The sequence below is a fragment of the Camelina sativa genome, chromosome 11 (genome assembly GCF_000633955.1).
Source record: "Camelina sativa cultivar DH55 chromosome 11, Cs, whole genome shotgun sequence".
Lineage (NCBI taxonomy): Eukaryota > Viridiplantae > Streptophyta > Magnoliopsida > Brassicales > Brassicaceae > Camelina > Camelina sativa.
The window spans coordinates 214,864-233,406 of NC_025695.1; the positions used below are offsets into that span (position 1 = coordinate 214,864).

Genomic DNA, 18,543 nt, shown 5'->3' on the forward strand with positions numbered 1-18,543 from the left:
TTGACTGAGTTCCCTTTCCACTACAATCAATCAAATCCATGGATTTTTTTTGTATGATCATAACTGGCAAAAACGTAGCAACCGATACATAAAGATTATGCTGAACCGCCACCAAAAATAGCTACTCCAATTTTTAGTGTTCAAAGATTTTTAGTGTAACCAAAATCTCTCCTTTAATCTCTAACCACTAAAACTAATTAAAAATATATTAAAACATTGTTTTTTAGAAAAAAAGAGTTGGTGAGAATCGTTTCTCATTTGGGAGAGAGAAAAAGAGAGACAGTAGCTCAAACTCCTCAAAATAAAGATGTTTCTTACTTTTTTTTGCTTGTCAGCTTTTTATTAATTACATAATCAAACAATAAACAGAAGTTAATTAAAACCAATAAACAGAGCTCTCATAGACCCAAAGAAATCAAAGCAAAACAAGGAATCTTTGGAGTAAGAGTAAAAGTAATAAACAACCTAAAAACAAAAAACAAAAATCTCATTTGGGGCTGAAAGGATCGCGTAGAACCCTCTCTCCACTATATGCACAGCCTGATATTCTCATTTGGAAAATGGAGTATCTGCTGGCAATGACGACATTTGAAGGGGATTCGCCTACTTTTATTTCTGAGTTAACGAATTTTAGACTTTTTAAAAATAGTTTTCGAAAGAAAATATTCGGATTGATAAGCTTGCAAAATGTGCAAGAATACAAGGGTTTTGTTTTTTCCATGTAAATTCATCAGTATCTTTTTTTTTTGTCACTAGAGTGTCTTTTATTGAGTAAAGCCTATTAAACAGGCCAAATTTACAAGCCAAAAGAACAATTCTACAGAACAACCCAACTAAAACAAAAGCCCACAGGCCCAAATATAATTTCTTCCTTTAGACTGAAGAGATAAGGTGGATCACGGACCACATGGCAAGAGGGAGACATGATAGTTGACACGTGGAAAGTCGAAGAATGGAGTCTCCGATCACCGACAGACGGAAGTAGCGCCGGAAAAACTTCGATTCCGGTCAAAATCGCCGGAAAGTTACACCAAAATCTCGATCTACACCCAGAAAAAGCAGCGGATTCCAATTTTGCTGAGAAAATGACTCCAGAGCAGAGTTTTATCATCTTCGTCTTCAGTAAAGAGCTTTTCAATCTCCAAGAAAGAATCTATATCATAAACCTGCAAACCAAACAAACTCCATCGACCCATCAAACTTCGGCATAGAAACATGCATCATCATTAATTACTTCAAATCAAATCAAGTGAATGATAGAAGCAATCAAAAGCAGATCCGAAGATGAACCGAATCAAGTGGGACAACAAAAAGCTAAAACCAAACACAGCCGAAAGAAAGGCGGCGGATCTACCAGATAAAAACCGGCCTAAGCGGTGCTAAGGTAGCTTTTTGGTGAAGAATATCTGGAAAAAAAACAAAAACAAAAAAAAAAATATATATATCTGGAAACGTAATGGGTAAATAAGTATCCTTACCACAAGCCATAAAAAATTAAGTAAGTATGTAATTCTTCTTTCTAATAGAACTAACAAAAAAAAATATAAAGATATTAAAACTCAAAAAGCAATGGGAAGTCTTGTCGACGACAAATTGGAAACCATAGATCCAGGCCGCAACTTTACAAGACGATTTCCCAGCAATTTTTGAGGGGCCTTGCAAAGATCAACCTATCCCGAGATTCCCCAAAAGTCAGCTTTCAAGAGAGCTTACCTTCGCCTGAATTGAATCGAATAAACGTGAATACTTGTGCGCGAGTATTGCTCGCTTTTATAATTATGCACAATTCTTAAATGTCATAAATTAGTTTTCGTTGTTTAAAATATCCAAAGTGCCGTCCATATAAACTTGGGTGAATTTCAATAGTTTGGACCGAAAAGATAATTCTTGGAAGAAAAAGAGAAAAAGGAAAAGATATCATCTTTCTTTATCTACTACACAGTAATGGCGCCTTCTGCAGAGCCTGCAAAGACAAAATTTACATCCACAAGTCACAACCCTATGTCCCTCCGCGCTACAAAGTCTCCCGGAGAACAGAGGTTTCAAGAGCAGTCACCTGGCTTTTGGGCGCATCTTCCGCTTTTGTCAGATCATTAAAACCCAAAAAGCAGAGAATCAGTCTTCTCATGTAATGTACAGAGAGGGGAAAGGAAACCGAGCGATCTGCTGCTTATGAGAGGTCAAACGATCCTTGCCCTTCATTGATGGCGTAGAGCAGTTTCTTGTACATGATTTCCTGTTTCATATACGTCAGGGTCACCAACAACAATAACATCAACATCGACTCAAGGGAAATATACAAAGAGACATGACTCACCTTTGTAGAATAAGGAGGAAGCTTAAGGTAGTTTGCGCAAGTCATGACACTGGGCAAATCATCATCTGCTGTCTCCGAAGCCCCTGCTCCGTTGACTGCTGCACTTGAGGTCGATGAGTGCTGAGCAGCCAAAGACACAGCAATTTTAGAGTCGCACAGAAAATCAATACATAACATTAAGTTCATCTGAAAAACTCTTGCAAATGCTACAAAAAACCACAATGTGTGTCTGCTCTTAGAAAAAAGAGCAAAAGACCTTGCCCACACATAGATCCCTTCTGACATATGCTTGGTGGATAAAGTTGAACATGGCTTGGGACCGGTTGCCTAAATCATAAAATGACTCGCAATTAAGTACGGCTTTTTTTTTTTACCTTTCTGACAATCGTGAGCTTTGGGTTCAGAACAGCTAAGCCACCAGGAGGAAGCCTAGGAGCTCCAGTTACAAATTGGCAGAAAGCCCTCTGCTGATCTGCTGTTAGTTCTCCCATGATCTCTAGTAACTACAGAGTGGGGTGAAAATCAGAATCACAAAAAAAAAACAGTTCAGAACTCAGAAGCATAAGTATAGTACGATATGTTGCTAAAAATTTAATGGATAGAGAAAAGTAACATACGTTAATGATCGCCGGACTTTTGGCAGTATACCCGTGATCAAATTTGATATGTTCAGTAAGAGTCTCCGCCTGCAAGAAAATAAGANACAACAATAACATCAACATCGACTCAAGGGAAATATACAAAGAGACATGACTCACCTTTGTAGAATAAGGAGGAAGCTTAAGGTAGTTTGCGCAAGTCATGACACTCGGCAAATCATCATCTGCTGTCTCCGAAGCCCCTGCTCCGTTGACTGCTGCACTTGAGGTCGATGAGTGCTGAGCAGCCAAAGACAGCAATTTTAGAATCGCACAGAAAATCAATACATAACAACGCAACGTCAGCAAGACATTAAGTTCATCTGAAAAACTCTTGCAAATGCTACAAAAACCACAATGTGTGTCTGCTCTTAGAAAAAATAGCAAAAGACCTTGCCCACACATAGATGCCTTCTGACATATGCTTGGTGGATAAAGTTGAACATGGCTTGGGACGGTTGCCTAAATCACAAAATGACTCGCAATTAAGTACGACTTTTTTTTTACCTTTCTCACAATCGTGAGCTTTGGGTTCAGAACAGCTAAGCCACCAGGAGGAAGCCTAGGAGCTCCAGTTACAAATTGGCAGAAAGCCCTCTGCTGATCTGCTGTTAGTTCTCCCATGATCTCTAGTAACTACAGAGTGGGGTGAAAAAATCAGAATCACAAAAAAAACAACAGTTCAGAACTCAGAAGCATAAGTATAGTACGATATGTTGCTAAAAATTCAGTGGATAGAGAAAAGTAACATACGTTAATGATCGCCGGACTTTTGGCAGTATACCCGTGATCAAATTTGATATGTTCAGTAAGAGTCTCCGCCTGCAAGAAAATAAGACTTTAGAAATGATAATTTCAAGTTTCTTAATTATGGGAAACTGAAAAGTGGAAAAATCACCTCCCACAACTCTCTACGACCACACAACAAGTAGTCCAGCTCAGAAGGGGTGAATATTTGTAGAGATGTTATGTCAAACACCTGGTAATTAATTATGGAGGTCAGACTAAAAAAATAAAAAACGGAAGTCTCTAATTCACAGAATCATCTTTTTCTACATTATTATGTTTAAAAGCCAAAAGCAACAGAAAAGAAAGAGACAACGAGACTGCTAACCTGATTGAATCCAGATCTGAACGCGTCGATCTGCCGAGCAACTCCTCTCTTGACAGTAGCATCAACGACAAGGGAAATATACTCCTCAAGATTGGTAATATCAACCTGTAATAGAACAGCAAGTCATCAGCAATCATGGACAAGTACTACAAGAATAGGAAGAGGTGGGGTTGTAAACTAAGACAGTACAATTTCATCTCCTGGTCTCAGAATGTACTCAGGATAGCCAGGTAGTGTGAAGTCCAAGCAGAGATCTTCTATGCGGGATCCACGTAAACATAAATCAGAAACTGTGCTGCCATTGCCACCACCTACTGCCTCCAGATAGTGCTTGCGGGCAACAAGAACACGCAGCTCTTGCAAGGTCTTACCAAGTTCAGCGTCAAATAATACAATATCATGCAAATCGAGCTCCTGCTTAATTGACAAAAAGAAAAGAGGACAAACTTATTATCAAAGGCCAACAAAAATGAAAAAGTATAAACCACTATTTCACTTTTATCTAGACAAAACACTTCCTAGTAATAAACTCACTTGACCAAAAAGAAGCTTATAAAACGCTGTACTCAGTGGGACGTCCAACAGCCGTCCATCTTGAAGTGCTTTGGCCATCACACGCCCTAAAAGGCGGAAATATTCAATGACTTTATGAAACTGACCACCTTCAGATACGTCAGCTGTTGAGGGCCAAGGCCGAGGAAACAGCCCAAGTGGGGCCTGAACTATCTCTCTGTCCCTAACTGCATATGACTTTCCGTCTTCAATCTCATCTCTATCAATTTGCATAGATACCTTGTCACCAGAATTTGATCTCCACATCCCAAGGGCAACCTTTTGCAGATCATGGCTTAGAAGTGTGTAAAACTCAAGTGTAGGGCCTAGACCAGTACCAACTTCACCAAAATATTCTACTTCGAGCACAGCTTTCTGGCTAGAATACATCTCCATAACTTTTGCAGCAGAATCTAATATCCTATTTCGGGATACTCGAACTTTCTGGCGCTGCAGTCTCCCTATTCTCATCTCTCGTTCATTTGTAGACCCACTGCCGTCAGCACCTTGCTGCTGCTGTAAACGATTTAATGCACGAGACAACCCAAAAGCAGTTGAGTAGAAATACTGTCTACGGGTCTGAAACGGAAACAAAAATGGGCATGCTCTAGTCAACTGGTAGCACCAAGAGGGAAGGCTTCCACTGCACAAAGCAAGCGCATCCTGGATTTGTCGAGCTAATTTGGGTGTAAGTTTGCTATTAACGAATTCTTCATGAGGAACCTTAGCAGCAGTTGTACTCAGATCATCTAGACTTGCAATTTTACCCTCTGCGAAACGATCAGAAACAGTTTGGGCTCTTAGACGAGGGCAAAGCTGATTTAAACCCTCTAATACACGCAACAGCGCCAGAACATTATATGTAGAATTTGATTTCTCAAGGTCGCATGGAAGCTCCCCTTGCAATATACTATCCAAAAGAGATGCCTTATGTGACTGAGATTCTACACTAGAGTTGGTAGTAGCAGACTTTGTGGATTTTGACGGTGTGGTAGAACTTGCTCCACCAACAGACAACCTATTCACTTGGCTGTCTGGCCTCTGGTACATGATGGTGTAAATGTCATTAAATCTGCTTCCATCACTTGAGATGAGATCACTGCCACCAAACCTGTCATCATCATCTTCATCAAGCATAAGTTGTCGTTGTACAGCCTGATAAATCGTCAAATGCCTACTAAGTTGCTTTCCTCCCGCAGTAAATATCAACTTAGAGGGCTCATCTGAACTCCGATACAGGGTACGTCCATGCAAGTCCCTACTTCCCCTGATACCTCTACCACTGGCAGCTCCAAGCCCAGCCATCGCCGCAGCAGCAAAGGATAGTGCACCCCTCGAACCATAAGTATTCCCAATGCCAGCATCAGTAGAATCAGAACCCCTTGCTGCTGCTGCTGCTGTTCCACTAGTGCCTCCTGAAGCTGGATTCATTAGTCGGCCGCTGGTTGCCAGACCATCATCATCCACTGAGTCCGCCAATTTCACATCATGCACTTTATCAGCCGTGCACATGGGAAGACTGTCATCCAAAACCTGGAAATGAAGGTATATATGATTTTGAAGGTATTAAACGACAATCAAACCACATGTAAGGTACAAAGCCAACGTGATTGATAGCAGCCAGGTAAATCTAAGTAATATTGGTATAACCAAATATATGAATAATCTGAGTAATAGTGGAGTAATTCTTTTTGGTGAAATAATCCAAATATGTGAAAGCTGTTGAGCTTAATTGCCAAATGCAATAACGTACATACTGGGAAAAAAACAAAGGATGACTTACATCTTCATTATCATCATCTTCATCATCAGAAATGTCATCCTCTTCAATCACCAAGGCATCATCAATGTCGACTGGGGATATATCCAATTCCTCATCCTGCAAGGCATACAAGTAAGATGGTGTTGAATAAGCAAATTACACCACAACAGCATGATGTAACGCATAAAACAACCATGTAATAAAAAACATAGCACTGTAACATGCCTCAGAGCTGGAGTCTCCGCTAGGTGGTTTCATTTGAGTATCTTTGTCAAGGACAGCTCTCCTTTGAGCACTGTTCCTTGTTTGAGGAACCTTATCCGCTTGAGCCGGCTTCATCACGCCTTTACCTTTTCCTTTCGATGAACTCGTACCTTTCTCATGCACAGGATCTTTCTTTGAGGTATCACCTATGTTAATTGCAGATCTAGATCTAGAAGAATGACGACGAGTGGTTGAAGCTGGAGTTGACGAAGATGGTGATGAAACACCAGCACCACTAGGTAATGCGCCTGCCTCTGTATTTCCAGCAGGCACTGCCGGCTTTAAACCAGATTCACTGCGTTGAACTCGGGGCCAGAGAAATTCCTCCACTGCTGCCATGCTTGCCAATGGATCTATCAGTACAATATTAGAGGAGTAATCACGTAGTGTCTTCTCTCCAGGTGCACGGCATAATCGCAACTTTAAAGGATGTGCCAAAGCACTCAGTCCCGAGGAGAGCCGAGCACTTCCACTTAGTGACCTTGAGGGATGGCTTAGGACAACGGGAAAGCGTTCCAGTGATGATAAAGCATTCTGGAGTTTCTGAATCAAAACTGTCATAGGAGGGACCTTTCCCTCATTACCATCAAATGGAAGTGCAACTTCCAGAAAAGCTTTGAACCTTCTGAGCCCCTCCTGGCGAAGTTTGGGAAAATTAAGTTCTGAGATCTTCTCTTTGGAAAAGTAGCCACAAGAAAAGTAGTTAAGCAATGCTGCAACCACACCACTGCCAACAAACTCAAAAGTTGAGACACCATCCCCTTTACTTAGCTCGGCAAGTATCTCAGAAATGATACCAATCAAGTACTCTTCCTTGCTAGCAGAGAAATCGCCAAGGCTAGCCCCAGACGCTTTAGATTTTCCCTTTCCTTTCACTTTATGATCATCTATACCAGCAGTTAGCTTTTTGCAAAGATTCTTCAGATGTAAGAGATCATCTGTAACTCCAACATCAAGATCCCCACCATCAGATGGGAAGTACTTGTCTTTGAATGCTTTGGCACATGAACTAACTGTTTCCCTCAACATAAAGCTGGCTGTAGAAGAATCCAGAGAGTTTGCACCTATGTTAACGGACGCAGAATTCTTAGGCTCTTCCGACTGGTTCCCATCGGAATTGGCATTACTACTTCGCCGTCTATAACGCCTAGATCGTGCAGATCCGGGCACACAGTCATTTTCCTTATCAGTAGGTGAGGCATGAGAAGGTTTACCAACCAAGACAAGTTGATCTACAGCATGGACCACCCCTTCCCTCACAAACACTTTCGAGAATGTTTCAGGAAGCTTTTCCATCAAAATCTCTGCAACTTGTAGAGCAGGAACCAAGACCTGCGGGTCTTTCCATGCCAAGACACCAGCCAAGAAGCTACATAGGGAAAAATGTAAGAAGTTGCACACACTGTCATGTCATACATAATTTATAGATAAAAATTAAAAAGCATACCTCGAAATATTTGTGTCGCCAATTAGAGATTGTATCACTTCTGAACTGCTGAAATACATCAGCTTTCCAATGACTGAGAGACATTTATGGCGAATAGTACCATTGACACTAGATCCATAGATCTGTTGGAAAAGAAAACAATAATAGTTAGACAATACAAGGTGGTATGAGCATTATTTTGAAGCCAATGCAGAGAAAAATTACCTGCACTAAAACTGGAAGAAGATCCAATCCAAATTGCTTCAGAAGTTCAGGTTGATCACCAAGTAATTTTTCTCTAGGTGAAATTTTTAGAGCATCTTCTTGTTTCCCTGAAGTACTTGGACAAGATTTCTTTTGGCTTGAACCTTTCACAAAAGTATTTGAGCTAGTAGGAAGAGAGATAACTCCTTCAGGCAATGGAGGGAGGAGCTCATTCGCTAGGTTGACTATCTCAAAAATCTAAGATATAAAGCATCCAATAGTTAGAGAGCCCGAGATAGAGAAATAATAATAAACCAGACCGAAGCACATTGATGAAATGCTTCTCTCTATATTACATCTAACATAATCTCAGAAAACAAGTATAAGTGTATTGAGCAACCTGCTCCAAGATATGTATAGCAAATAAGAAACTGTAAAGTGTGATCAATCCACTATACAAACACCCAAGTAAAATATTGTAATACAAAAAAACTAGGATACTAGACCAGAAATAGAGAACTTATCCTAAAATCTAAGCTATTATTATTTCAATCAGATGTTGAACAATAAAAATTTAATATTTGTATCGACAAGAAAAATCAGTACCTGATCTGCAGGCCGGCTCAGTGCTGGGGATACAGATGCATTAGCAGAGACACCAGAACCCAACAGAATATCCTTAAGAATGCTACTAATACCGAGAAGAAGTAATGTCCTAAATCCAAGAGGTGACCCGCTCGCACAGGTAGAAAGTAATCGGATTAACCCCTGAGCACAATATGGTGAAATATGTCACCTAGTGTATAAATGAAGAAAAATAGAATTCAAGAAAGATTTTGCTCGTACCGTGTAAGTTGACACACTAAGAGATGCTTGCCCACCACCTCCTGAATTGCTCGTGGAAATAAGAGACGCAGCTTGAGTCACCAGGCCATGGTTGCATAATTCATCCAATTTCTCAGGATACGGTGCAAATGCTTCGGCAATCCGAGTCAGGCATATAGAAGCATATTCCAAAACCTGCCACCATACGAACACATTATGGAGGGAAATGGGGCAAGAGAGGAACTAGATAGGAGTACCATAAAATAAGAGAAAGTAGGTCAACAATTACCTTCGAATCATGATACTGAAGTAGGTTTGTCAGTAATGGTACAGCTTCCATAACATAATCAGATGCATCAGAAGGTAGTTTCTTGCACATATTAGCAGCAGTAGATAGTGCTACACGCTACAAGAAGCCAGGGAATATGTGCATTAGATACGCGTGTATGTATGTATGGCATTAAAGAAAAGTAACAAATTTACACACCTGAACACCAGTGGAGAAGAAATCCAGATACGAGAGGACAGCCATAAGAGCACCAGCTCGCAAACAGGCAGTTGGGTGCTCCTGAGATATCTTTTTGAGAGCTTGCAGGGACTGTTGTAAAACACACAATTTACAAATACGAATCAAATTTCAAGTTAATCGAGATGTCAATTAAAGTCAATAAAACTCAGATAGCAAACCTGCTCGGCCAAGTCCATGTATTCAATGGTTAGCAATCTGGCGACTAAGCAAGAAACAGCGCCGTAATGTACAACAGCAGCACAAGAAGACGGCAAGACATCACAAAGATGGGTAAGGGCCCTGGCTGCAAGAAGCATAATGTCGGGATTGCTTTCATGGTTGAGGAGACCCACAAGAACAGGGACGAAGGAGTCAACAGAGAAAGTGCTAAGTGAGTCCTCGGTCCCGATGGATAACATCTCGCAGAGCTGGGTTAAAGCCTCGACCTGTTTGCCCTCTTCACCTTCAGAGCGGAGGCCAGAGAGAATCTTCTTCATGCGTCCGTTTAAGTGGGAAGAAGAAGCAGAGCCGATACCGGAAGAAGGGAGCAAGTCATCCAATCCAGCTCCAAGCTTTCTGAGCAAGCCTTGTAAAGCACTGCTGGCAGAGTTCATGTTAGGATGCATGAAACCCGGGTTGCCATCCTCACTGTCATTGTCGTCATCGTCGTCATCAGCGCTCCTAGCAGCGGCGGCGACGGCAGCATCCATGTTGAGTTGTTCTCTGGCTCGGTCTCTCTCCCTAATCCTGACGTCATGTTCCTTCTCCTTGCCCTTGTCGGAATTGGTGTTATCGTTTCCACGGTTACCTCGTCCGCCACGGCGAAACCCAGAAGAATCAGTGGAGGTGTCCATGGGAGTGGGAGCGGTAGCGGCGGCGGCGGCAGAGCGAGAAGAGCGAGAGCGGGTGGTGGTGGTGGCGGAGGAAGGGGCAAGTGAGGAAGAAGAAGAAGAAGAAAGACGAGCGCGTTTGCTGCGGGTGGCGGGACCGGAGGAAGAGGCAGAAGGAGAGAGGGAAGAAGAAGAAGAAGGGGCAGTTGAGGTCGCCTCCGCCCGCTTGCGGCTCCGAGTTTCCATACAAAGGAAGAAACCCCGAGTTTCCGATTTGCTCGATCAGAAGAAAGATTCTGATCGGAAGCTCGCTCGCATCTCAATTTGAAACCCTAATTTTCGGAATCAAATAAAGAAGAAGAAGAAGAAGAAGCTCGAAGCCAGAAAGAAGAGAGGAGCTATTGAAAAGGCATGATGCAAAATCGGTCGAATTGAACAAAATTGGGGATTGCGATGAAGAGAACAAGGAGGGATCTAATTAATTGGAAGCAGAGACGATGATGATGATGATGAAACAAGAAAGGAGACAGATTTGATTAGAAGAAGAAGAAGAAGAAAACCCTAAAATCGTCGAGTCGACGAGAGTGATACGATGAATGAAACTTATAACCAAACCAAAGGAAAAATAATAATAATTTAATGATATATATAAGGACGAGAGAGAGAGGAAGACGAGAAGAATACGATACCGTTTCTGGCCTTCCTTTTCAGCATATTTCACAAGGATACTGACCTGACCGACCGACTGACTGACACGGGCGGCCTTCCGCTACGTGTTTTTTTTGGGTCTTCACTTCGCTCCATCCCTCCCTCATACGCTGCCGTTTCACATATGGCCCGCTCCAGCGAAGATCATAGCCCAGCCCATCATTCAAATGGGCTTATACATCTGTTATAGAGCTCTTTCTACAACCATTCATGGGTTTTCACTTTTCAAGCCCATTTAAACTTCACTTTCCTTCTCTATTTTGCAACTGCATTCACAATCAACTAAAATCTCTAACCCAAATCTTATTATATAAAGCTTGATGACAAAATTACTAATTAACAAGATCTTGACACATGTCAATTATATCATTCAGATGTTGACACATGTCAATTCTAAAATTAATAAAGTTTTAGAAAATAAAAATGTAAAAATTCAAAACCTACCATAAAAAGAAAAGATCATTATAAGGAAATTATATATATATATATATCAAAAATTCAAAATTATAATATCGTTTCCTTCTTTTAATTTTAAGTTGTTAATTTTACAAGAAAAATAATTACTTTTATATAAGATAAAAAAAAATATGATTGTGAAAATTATACAACTAACTACTGTTTCTAGAAAAATGTAAATACTCACCTTTACATAAAGAAGAAGATTGTTGAAGTAAAAGATTTAAAATAAAAATAGATCGTCTCATATTTTTTTCACCAATCAAATAATTTATTTAAAACGACTGCTATTGTAAAATATAAGATAGGAGTATGTAAGATTAACGTATGCGTTATTGTAACTATAAAAATGTTAAAGTGAAGAGACATATAATAGTTTATTTAATATGTTCATGAAGACAATTTGTTGGTAGTAGTAAAGAATAATGAGTATATTTTAACAGTAAAATATATTTTTGTGTACAAATACACTTCAAGTGGTAATGTAGATAGTAGATTTGTAAATAGATATACATTAGTGTATTGTAGCAAAAAAAAAACAACTATTTTCTATAACTAAAAGTTTATCTCTTTACTTTTATACATTGTGTTTACTTACGAAAAGAATTAAATAAATATATATTCTTTGTTAAATTTAATTTAATTTTAAGAAATTTGAATTCATCTACAACTATTTTAATAAATTTAATAAATTTGAATTCATCTACTTTTTTTTTCATGCAAACAATAAATTAAAGAAAATTCCTTGGTCAGTTGCCCAAGAACGGACAAGAGAACAGAGGGAAGGGGTTTACAAAAGAAACTTCAGAGATAAGAGAACGCGAAGAACGGACAAGACAATTCACCTTCGTATTTGACGCACGCGGGATCCAAGAGATGGAGAATAGTTGGAAGGACTCCAGCGAGTTGAACTCATCGAGCATGTTGGAGAAGGACGGCCAATCTTTAGGGGACTGAACCATAGTGAGTAACTCAGCATAATCAGTCTCGAAATGTTGACAAGCCATCCCTGCAGCACGTATCCGCTCCATGGCCCAGTACAACGCTTCTAACTCCGAATGCAGGGGGATGGGCTCCATCTTAGAGACTTGGCCCCCAACAACAAGGTTGGCTCCTCACCAGCATAACACCACCAGTCCAATCATGAATGCATATTGGTTGCTTTCCAAGAACCATCAATCTGATAAGGAGGTAAAGAAATTTGGACATTCGAAGATGGAGATGGAGCTGACATGACCGCCATAAAAGAGAGCGCCTCTTCTCGGACTAACTTATCGCCCAAAGCCTGAGAAATTATATCATTTACCTCGATCTCTAAACCTTGAAAAACTTTTTTATTTATGGTCTTCCAGATTGCCCATAAAATCCATGGTAATTGAAGAAGTTGATCAGGATCACCCTGTTGAGAGGCATCCCTCCATAAAACAAAATCCAAATTCGAGTACACCACCTCATATAGAAAACCCTCTGACGAGACATGAGTCGGAGATAAATCACAAACTTCACAAGAGCGAGGGCATTCAAAGAATACGTGATTAATAGTCTCAACCACAGAATCACACCTTTTACACCAAATATTGGACACTTCGGTGTATCTATTGACTTTTATAGATAGTTTTTTCTTACTAAAAATATTTATTTTAAATTATTTGTTAAATTTAGTTTTATTTTAAAAACTCTAAACCCGTACATCGGGCGGGTCCTAATCTAGTCATTTATAACGTACCAACTATGAAATATCTACTCTATGTATATAGTAAAACTAAACATTGTTATAATGTGAGATTGCGGGCTCCCAAAGCTTTCTCATCGTTGATTGATTCTTTCCGTTAATTTTTTTTTTTAATTAAACTTTATATTAATAGTAATGGGTCTTCCCAAAAAAAATGGGCTTGGCCTTGAAAAATTACACGGTTTCAACAGTTACAAAAAAAGAGAAACGGAGGACATTGCCGTCGCCAGAAAAAAAAAAACTTCTCTTTTTCTGTTAATTTCATAGTTGCCACCTTTGTCACTTACTATAATAACTTCTCTTTTTCTACAATACTGGTTTTGTAACCAAATATTTCATTTACCAATTAACAGCCCAACGATTGTGTGATAAAAATCCTCAGCTGTGTACAAGAAAAAAAGAGTGTGTACGCATAATTAAATAACTTCACACTTATTTACACTTGGTCGATCTCTGGACCTTTCTATCACTATTATATCACACTCTATAATATATATACATGTTTTTTTTACAAGCTAAGACATATCTATACGTATTAAGTAGAGAGATATATGGTGTGGTGTGACCAATTTATGTATATAATTAATCATCCACCGTCACCAACCATCCACCTTATTTTCACGTCTCGTAATAGGGAAACTGATCATAATAGCTAGTATCTATCTTTTTTTGTTGGAATTGAAATCCCATTTGAAATAATTTATCACACAATTGTTATGCAAAACTTAAAACTTTTTCGTTGGTCGCCAATAAAATCTCTAAATATACCTCGACTTCGAGATCCATCAAGCTGATCTTAATTTAAGTACATCTTAACTCGTACTCCAAGTTAAAATTAAAAGAATAAGAGAAAAAGATGCAATTTACAGTTTTGTTTGCTTTCAAACCAAACAATAACCCATCAAAGACTCCAACAAATTTCTACTTGGAGAATGTGTGGACCTCTCAAAGCTAATATTGCAGCAGGATGCGAAGATGTCTTATACCACCAATAGTTGCAACCAGCATTACAGAGCTTATCTCTTCTTCCTGACGTCTCCGCAAAACATTGGCTGCCTTTGCAAGAATAGCATCAGCATGACAAATTAACTTCCCACTTTTGAACAGAACACCTTCTTGATGTATCCTTCAATCCAATAGTTTCCACCTTGAAATCACGTAGGTACCTTCGAAATTTCAAGAAAAGTTGTTACTAATTATGGTCCAATGACCATTGTGATAGATAATGACAGCTCTCATAACATATTTTTCTGCCTTACTCAGCTCCAAATGATGGACACATCTCCATAAAAGAGTCTCCATGCAGTTCAGAAAGCTTCTCTCTTGGTATCATCTTAGCAAGTTCTTCGATCTGCATTTTCCCAAAACCAAAACCAGACAAAGACCAGAGTTAGTACAATGGTGAAATAGACAATATGGAACCAGATGTAAGGAAAAGACATGGAATTCAAAAATCTTGATCAAACTGAGACCAGCTGAACGAGCCTCTGCCTTACGCTGTAACCTAGCATCTCCTTCTGCATTGATGCCATCCAATTTAAGAAACTGCCTCATGAGAAGTCATATCAAACTCCTTTACTGCAACTTTAGTCCCAATCCTTAGTTCATTTCTTCTCTCCTACAGTAACAACCAAAAAGACACAGCCATAAATTTCTCTCACCCTATCTGAAAGCTTATCGACCTCTTCTGTGACTGCGAGAATTGCAGCAATCGCCTTCTTCGTCTCTTCAGTTACCACAAGAGGTTGTTCAACTTGTTGTTGTTGTTGTTCCACTCTCTTGTTCTGATCCTCAACGAGGACAAGCTTAGAGGCATCCTTAACACCAGCAGCTTGCAATTGCTCAGGATCGTTCTCAACTCCCCTGAACAAGATCTTGACTTCACTAGCTTCCAATCTAGTTTTCTGAACAATAGCTTTCTTCACATCTCCTGTCTGTTATCTTAACTACACATAACACAACGAACTTCAACAAAAACTAGATTTAACAAGAAATTTTGTAATTAAACTAGATTTAACAATAGCTTTTGGTGATCAAAATTTACGAGCCATGTTCTCAAACAAATATTTACGAGCCATGTTCTCAAACAAAGACAATGGAGGCTACACAATGCTTCTCAAATGAAATCGGACAAAACAAGGGATCAAACTACAAAATCCAGTTTACAAGTAAACTCAGACCAAATTAGATAAGAGTGATATCAAAACAACAGATTCAAAATTCTGCTAAGTTTAATCAAAATGCTTCTTAACTTCAAATGGAAACAGATTCAGAATCCTATCAACAAGCTTATCAAGGATTATGATGTTTTAGCCTATCTATTGCATCTCTGAATTTGAGAGTTCTCAGTTTGGGATTTAGCCAATTGCGAAAAGAACAAACATGAAACACCTTCAAGCCACCATCACCAAACCCAATTCGAAAGTTCAAAACTTGATCACACAAACACCAATAAAAACATAGAATCATATGCATGACAATCCAATGTTTCCAAACAATTTACACCAAAAACAAAGAAAAGATTCGAATGAGGAAATCAAAAAGCCGAGAAGGGCAATCCCCGAATTTAATCTCCTCTGAGTTCAATCGAGAGAGAGAGAGAGGGAGAGGAAGAGAAAGAAAAAAATCAATCGACCATCAAAAATATCCTCCGACCCCAACATCTTCGCGACTTCGATCGAGAGAGAGAGAGAGAGGGAGAGGGAGAGGAAGAGGAAGAAAAAAATTCGATCGAACATCAAAAAAAAAAAAAATTCTTCCGTTAATCTGTTTGGCCAAGGAATACGTGACACGTATGGTCTCTTATTCCATAGACGAATATACTAAATAAGAGGCTCTCTTCTATTTTTTTTTATTTCTCTCATTTATTTTTTTGCTTTTTTTCAACAACAACCTCTCTTAAAACCTCCATTGGAGATAATCTTATATATAGACGGAAGTAAGAGCCTCTTTATCGGGATTTCTTAGTGTATATTCTTAGCTTTTATCTAATTAAAATTAAATCAAAAATAGGAATAATGCTAAGAAGAACTTCTTAATTAGGAGGTTTAAGAAACTGTAAGAGTTGTCGACGTGGTCGATAATTGTTGGTTGAGAAAAAAGAAAAAAAATTGTCGATTAGTTTTTTCTCTTCCTCCAATCCTCCTCTCTCTCTCCGAATATATTGCAAAACCAGAGAAGATTTCTCTCAAAAATCGATTGCAAGCAGGCGAGAGTGATTCAATTTCTGGTAACTAATCATCTCCACCGACAGCATACCTCAACGGCTGTTCTTTGATTTTCTTAATTAGGGTTCTTCGAAATCAGTTTATTTCAATATCCTAAGCATGATTTAGTTAATTTTAACGAAATTATCAGTAATTGAAGAAATTGTAGGCATAGCTTGTTTGTTTCCATTTAGAAAAAGAGAACTCAACAGGACTGTGTCACTTTTTTTTTTTTTTTTCTTTCTGTTTCAGGGTGAGTGGATTAATTTGTTGAATTCTGTTTAGTTAGTTTTGGATCAGTTCTTTAGATGGACGTTAAGTGTAGGGTCCTTGAATCTTGGTAAGTTATAATGTGTTAATTGATTCCTCTACTATTATTGAAGTTGTGGATTTGAGACTCATCTTTGGTTTTACTATATTGCTTTATGCAAGAAGCATGAAATCCTACCCAACACTACCGTTTTATACCTTAACGGTTTGATTACTCTTTCCTTGTCCCGAATATCTTTTTATACCTTAATCTTTTCTTTTGTGTTCTGTATTATTTCTGAAGCTTTCCATTTTCATTTTGGTGATTGGTTTCACTTTCAGGGACGTTTTATTTCAAGGTTTGAGCAACAAAGTTTTGAATGTGATGTCTTTGCAATTCCATAAGCGTGTTCTTTGAGGGACGTTTTCTTTCATTGTTGAAATGGTGTTTGTTTGATGTCTCTAATAGTGATAGACTGAGTTATGGATGTGTTTGGGCTGTGTAGATAACATGTGCAGGAGTACTTTAATGTTTTTGTATGTTCTGTTTTCTTGAATGAGTTTCAGTTTAAATGAGTTTCTGTGTTCTTAAATGATGAGGGTTGTGTGTGCTTCCAAGAGTGGTGTAGAGCATCTTATTGCAGAATGGTGGTCTGGAGTTTTACAAGACAGTAGACCTGCAGTTTCTGCATTTTTTGTTCAATTGGTGCTAGGGCAAGACAGTGGATCAAATGACAAGTTCTGCAACAACAATTTCCATCAAGTAAGCTTGGGGACGCTTCATATTGAGGGCGGGAGTATTGAGACTAATGGTGAGAGAAGGATCTGAAGATATGATGAAGATCCTGATCTAAACTTTCATTTTGTTCTGCATCTTCTTTTGTAATCAGAGAGTTCATGGTTTTTATTAAGAGAAATTGAGTTTTTGTAATCTTTTATTTAATCGTTTATGGAGGTTTGAAGTTTATGCAACTCTAAATTTTCTTTCAAATTTTGTGTTAAGAATCCATTTGGGATTCCACCATTGGAGGGGGGAAAAATTAAGAATTGACAATCTTTTTATCTCTAAAATTTTCCAAATGTATAGTTAAAATAATGGTAAAAGTTCAAAAAGGCCTCTTACCGATAAAGATGGTCTAACAACGATAAGATGGACCATACATTTTTCTTTTTCTTTAATTCATGCATGCCTCACATAAACTTGCTTACTCTTTCTAATTGTCAGTATGAAGCTAATCTTTTTAGATGATATAATTATCATCTTTTTCGGAAATGTGCCTTGGTAAGATTACTTATATTATATGCAATATCACATACATGTTATTTATCTCATTTTCACATACTCAAAGTACAAAACATGTGTTTGTTTTCGGGACTAAAAGGGCTATCTACAACAGAAACAAGCAGCACCATGAAATTTCTACACAAAATATATTCTCTCCAGGAAAATATAGAATATTCATTTCTAGAACACACATAGGGCCTGGTGATACTACTAACAGAGTTGTTTATCATCTTGATGATATTGATGCTGGTAACCATGCTTTGATATGGTCTTATGAACACCAGTAAAACTTTTACCTATGGTCGCTTCCTCTCTTCAGCGGATCACGCTTTTTCTGACTTTATCCTGCATAGTGCATTCATTACACTTCATAAGACTAGGGAATGTACATCACTTTCACATACTCAAAGCACAAAACATATGTATATGGTCAAAACTTTTACCATGCTTTTTTTTTTTTTTTTTTA

The 18,543-nt window shown here is 38.7% G+C and overlaps 1 protein-coding gene and 2 long non-coding RNA genes across 5 annotated transcripts; 1 reads left to right on the top strand and 2 right to left on the bottom strand.

The window, feature by feature from the left end:
- Nucleotides 1,787–11,062, bottom strand: LOC104720773 (E3 ubiquitin-protein ligase UPL3-like). Of its 2 annotated transcripts, XR_756750.1 has the most exons (18): nucleotides 9,790–11,062; nucleotides 9,590–9,700; nucleotides 9,392–9,508; nucleotides 9,124–9,297; nucleotides 8,884–9,045; nucleotides 8,299–8,535; nucleotides 8,095–8,216; nucleotides 6,609–8,016; nucleotides 6,405–6,500; nucleotides 4,604–6,154; nucleotides 4,259–4,483; nucleotides 4,070–4,174; nucleotides 3,854–3,934; nucleotides 3,709–3,777; nucleotides 3,463–3,591; nucleotides 3,076–3,195; nucleotides 2,057–2,236; nucleotides 1,787–1,963 (listed from the first exon to the last, which is right to left on the bottom strand). XR_756750.1 is itself a non-coding variant. In XM_010438654.1 (17 exons), exons 1-17 carry the CDS (start codon nucleotides 10,684–10,686, stop codon nucleotides 2,171–2,173), a joined length of 5,670 nt encoding a protein of 1,889 aa, XP_010436956.1. In that variant the 5' UTR covers nucleotides 10,687–11,062; the 3' UTR covers nucleotides 1,790–2,170. The 2 variants fall into 2 exon arrangements, 1 of the variants encoding a protein (XP_010436956.1); XM_010438654.1 differs by having other exon boundaries at nucleotides 1,790–2,236.
- On the bottom strand, nucleotides 14,102–16,211 carry LOC104720775. 2 transcript variants are annotated; one of them, XR_756753.2, is made up of 3 exons: nucleotides 14,809–16,211; nucleotides 14,596–14,687; nucleotides 14,102–14,502 (listed from the first exon to the last, which is right to left on the bottom strand). It is a non-coding gene; the product is annotated as an uncharacterized LOC104720775 (long non-coding RNA). The 2 variants fall into 2 exon arrangements; XR_756752.2 differs by having other exon boundaries at nucleotides 14,833–16,208.
- Nucleotides 16,306–17,782, top strand: LOC104720774. The gene is made up of 2 exons (XR_756751.2): nucleotides 16,306–16,565; nucleotides 16,795–17,782. It is a non-coding gene; the product is annotated as an uncharacterized LOC104720774 (long non-coding RNA).

Coding starts and splice junctions, on each gene's coding strand:
- LOC104720773 (XM_010438654.1), bottom strand. CDS start 10,686: ATGGAAACTCGGAGCCGCAAGCGGGCGGAGGCGACCTCAACTGCCCCT. Junction 9,298..9,391: donor TTCAGTATCATGATTCGAAG/GTAATTGTTGAC, acceptor GTATGGTGGCAG/GTTTTGGAATATGCTTCTAT. Junction 8,536..8,883: donor TGAGCCGGCCTGCAGATCAG/GTACTGATTTTT, acceptor TTTATATCTTAG/ATTTTTGAGATAGTCAACCT.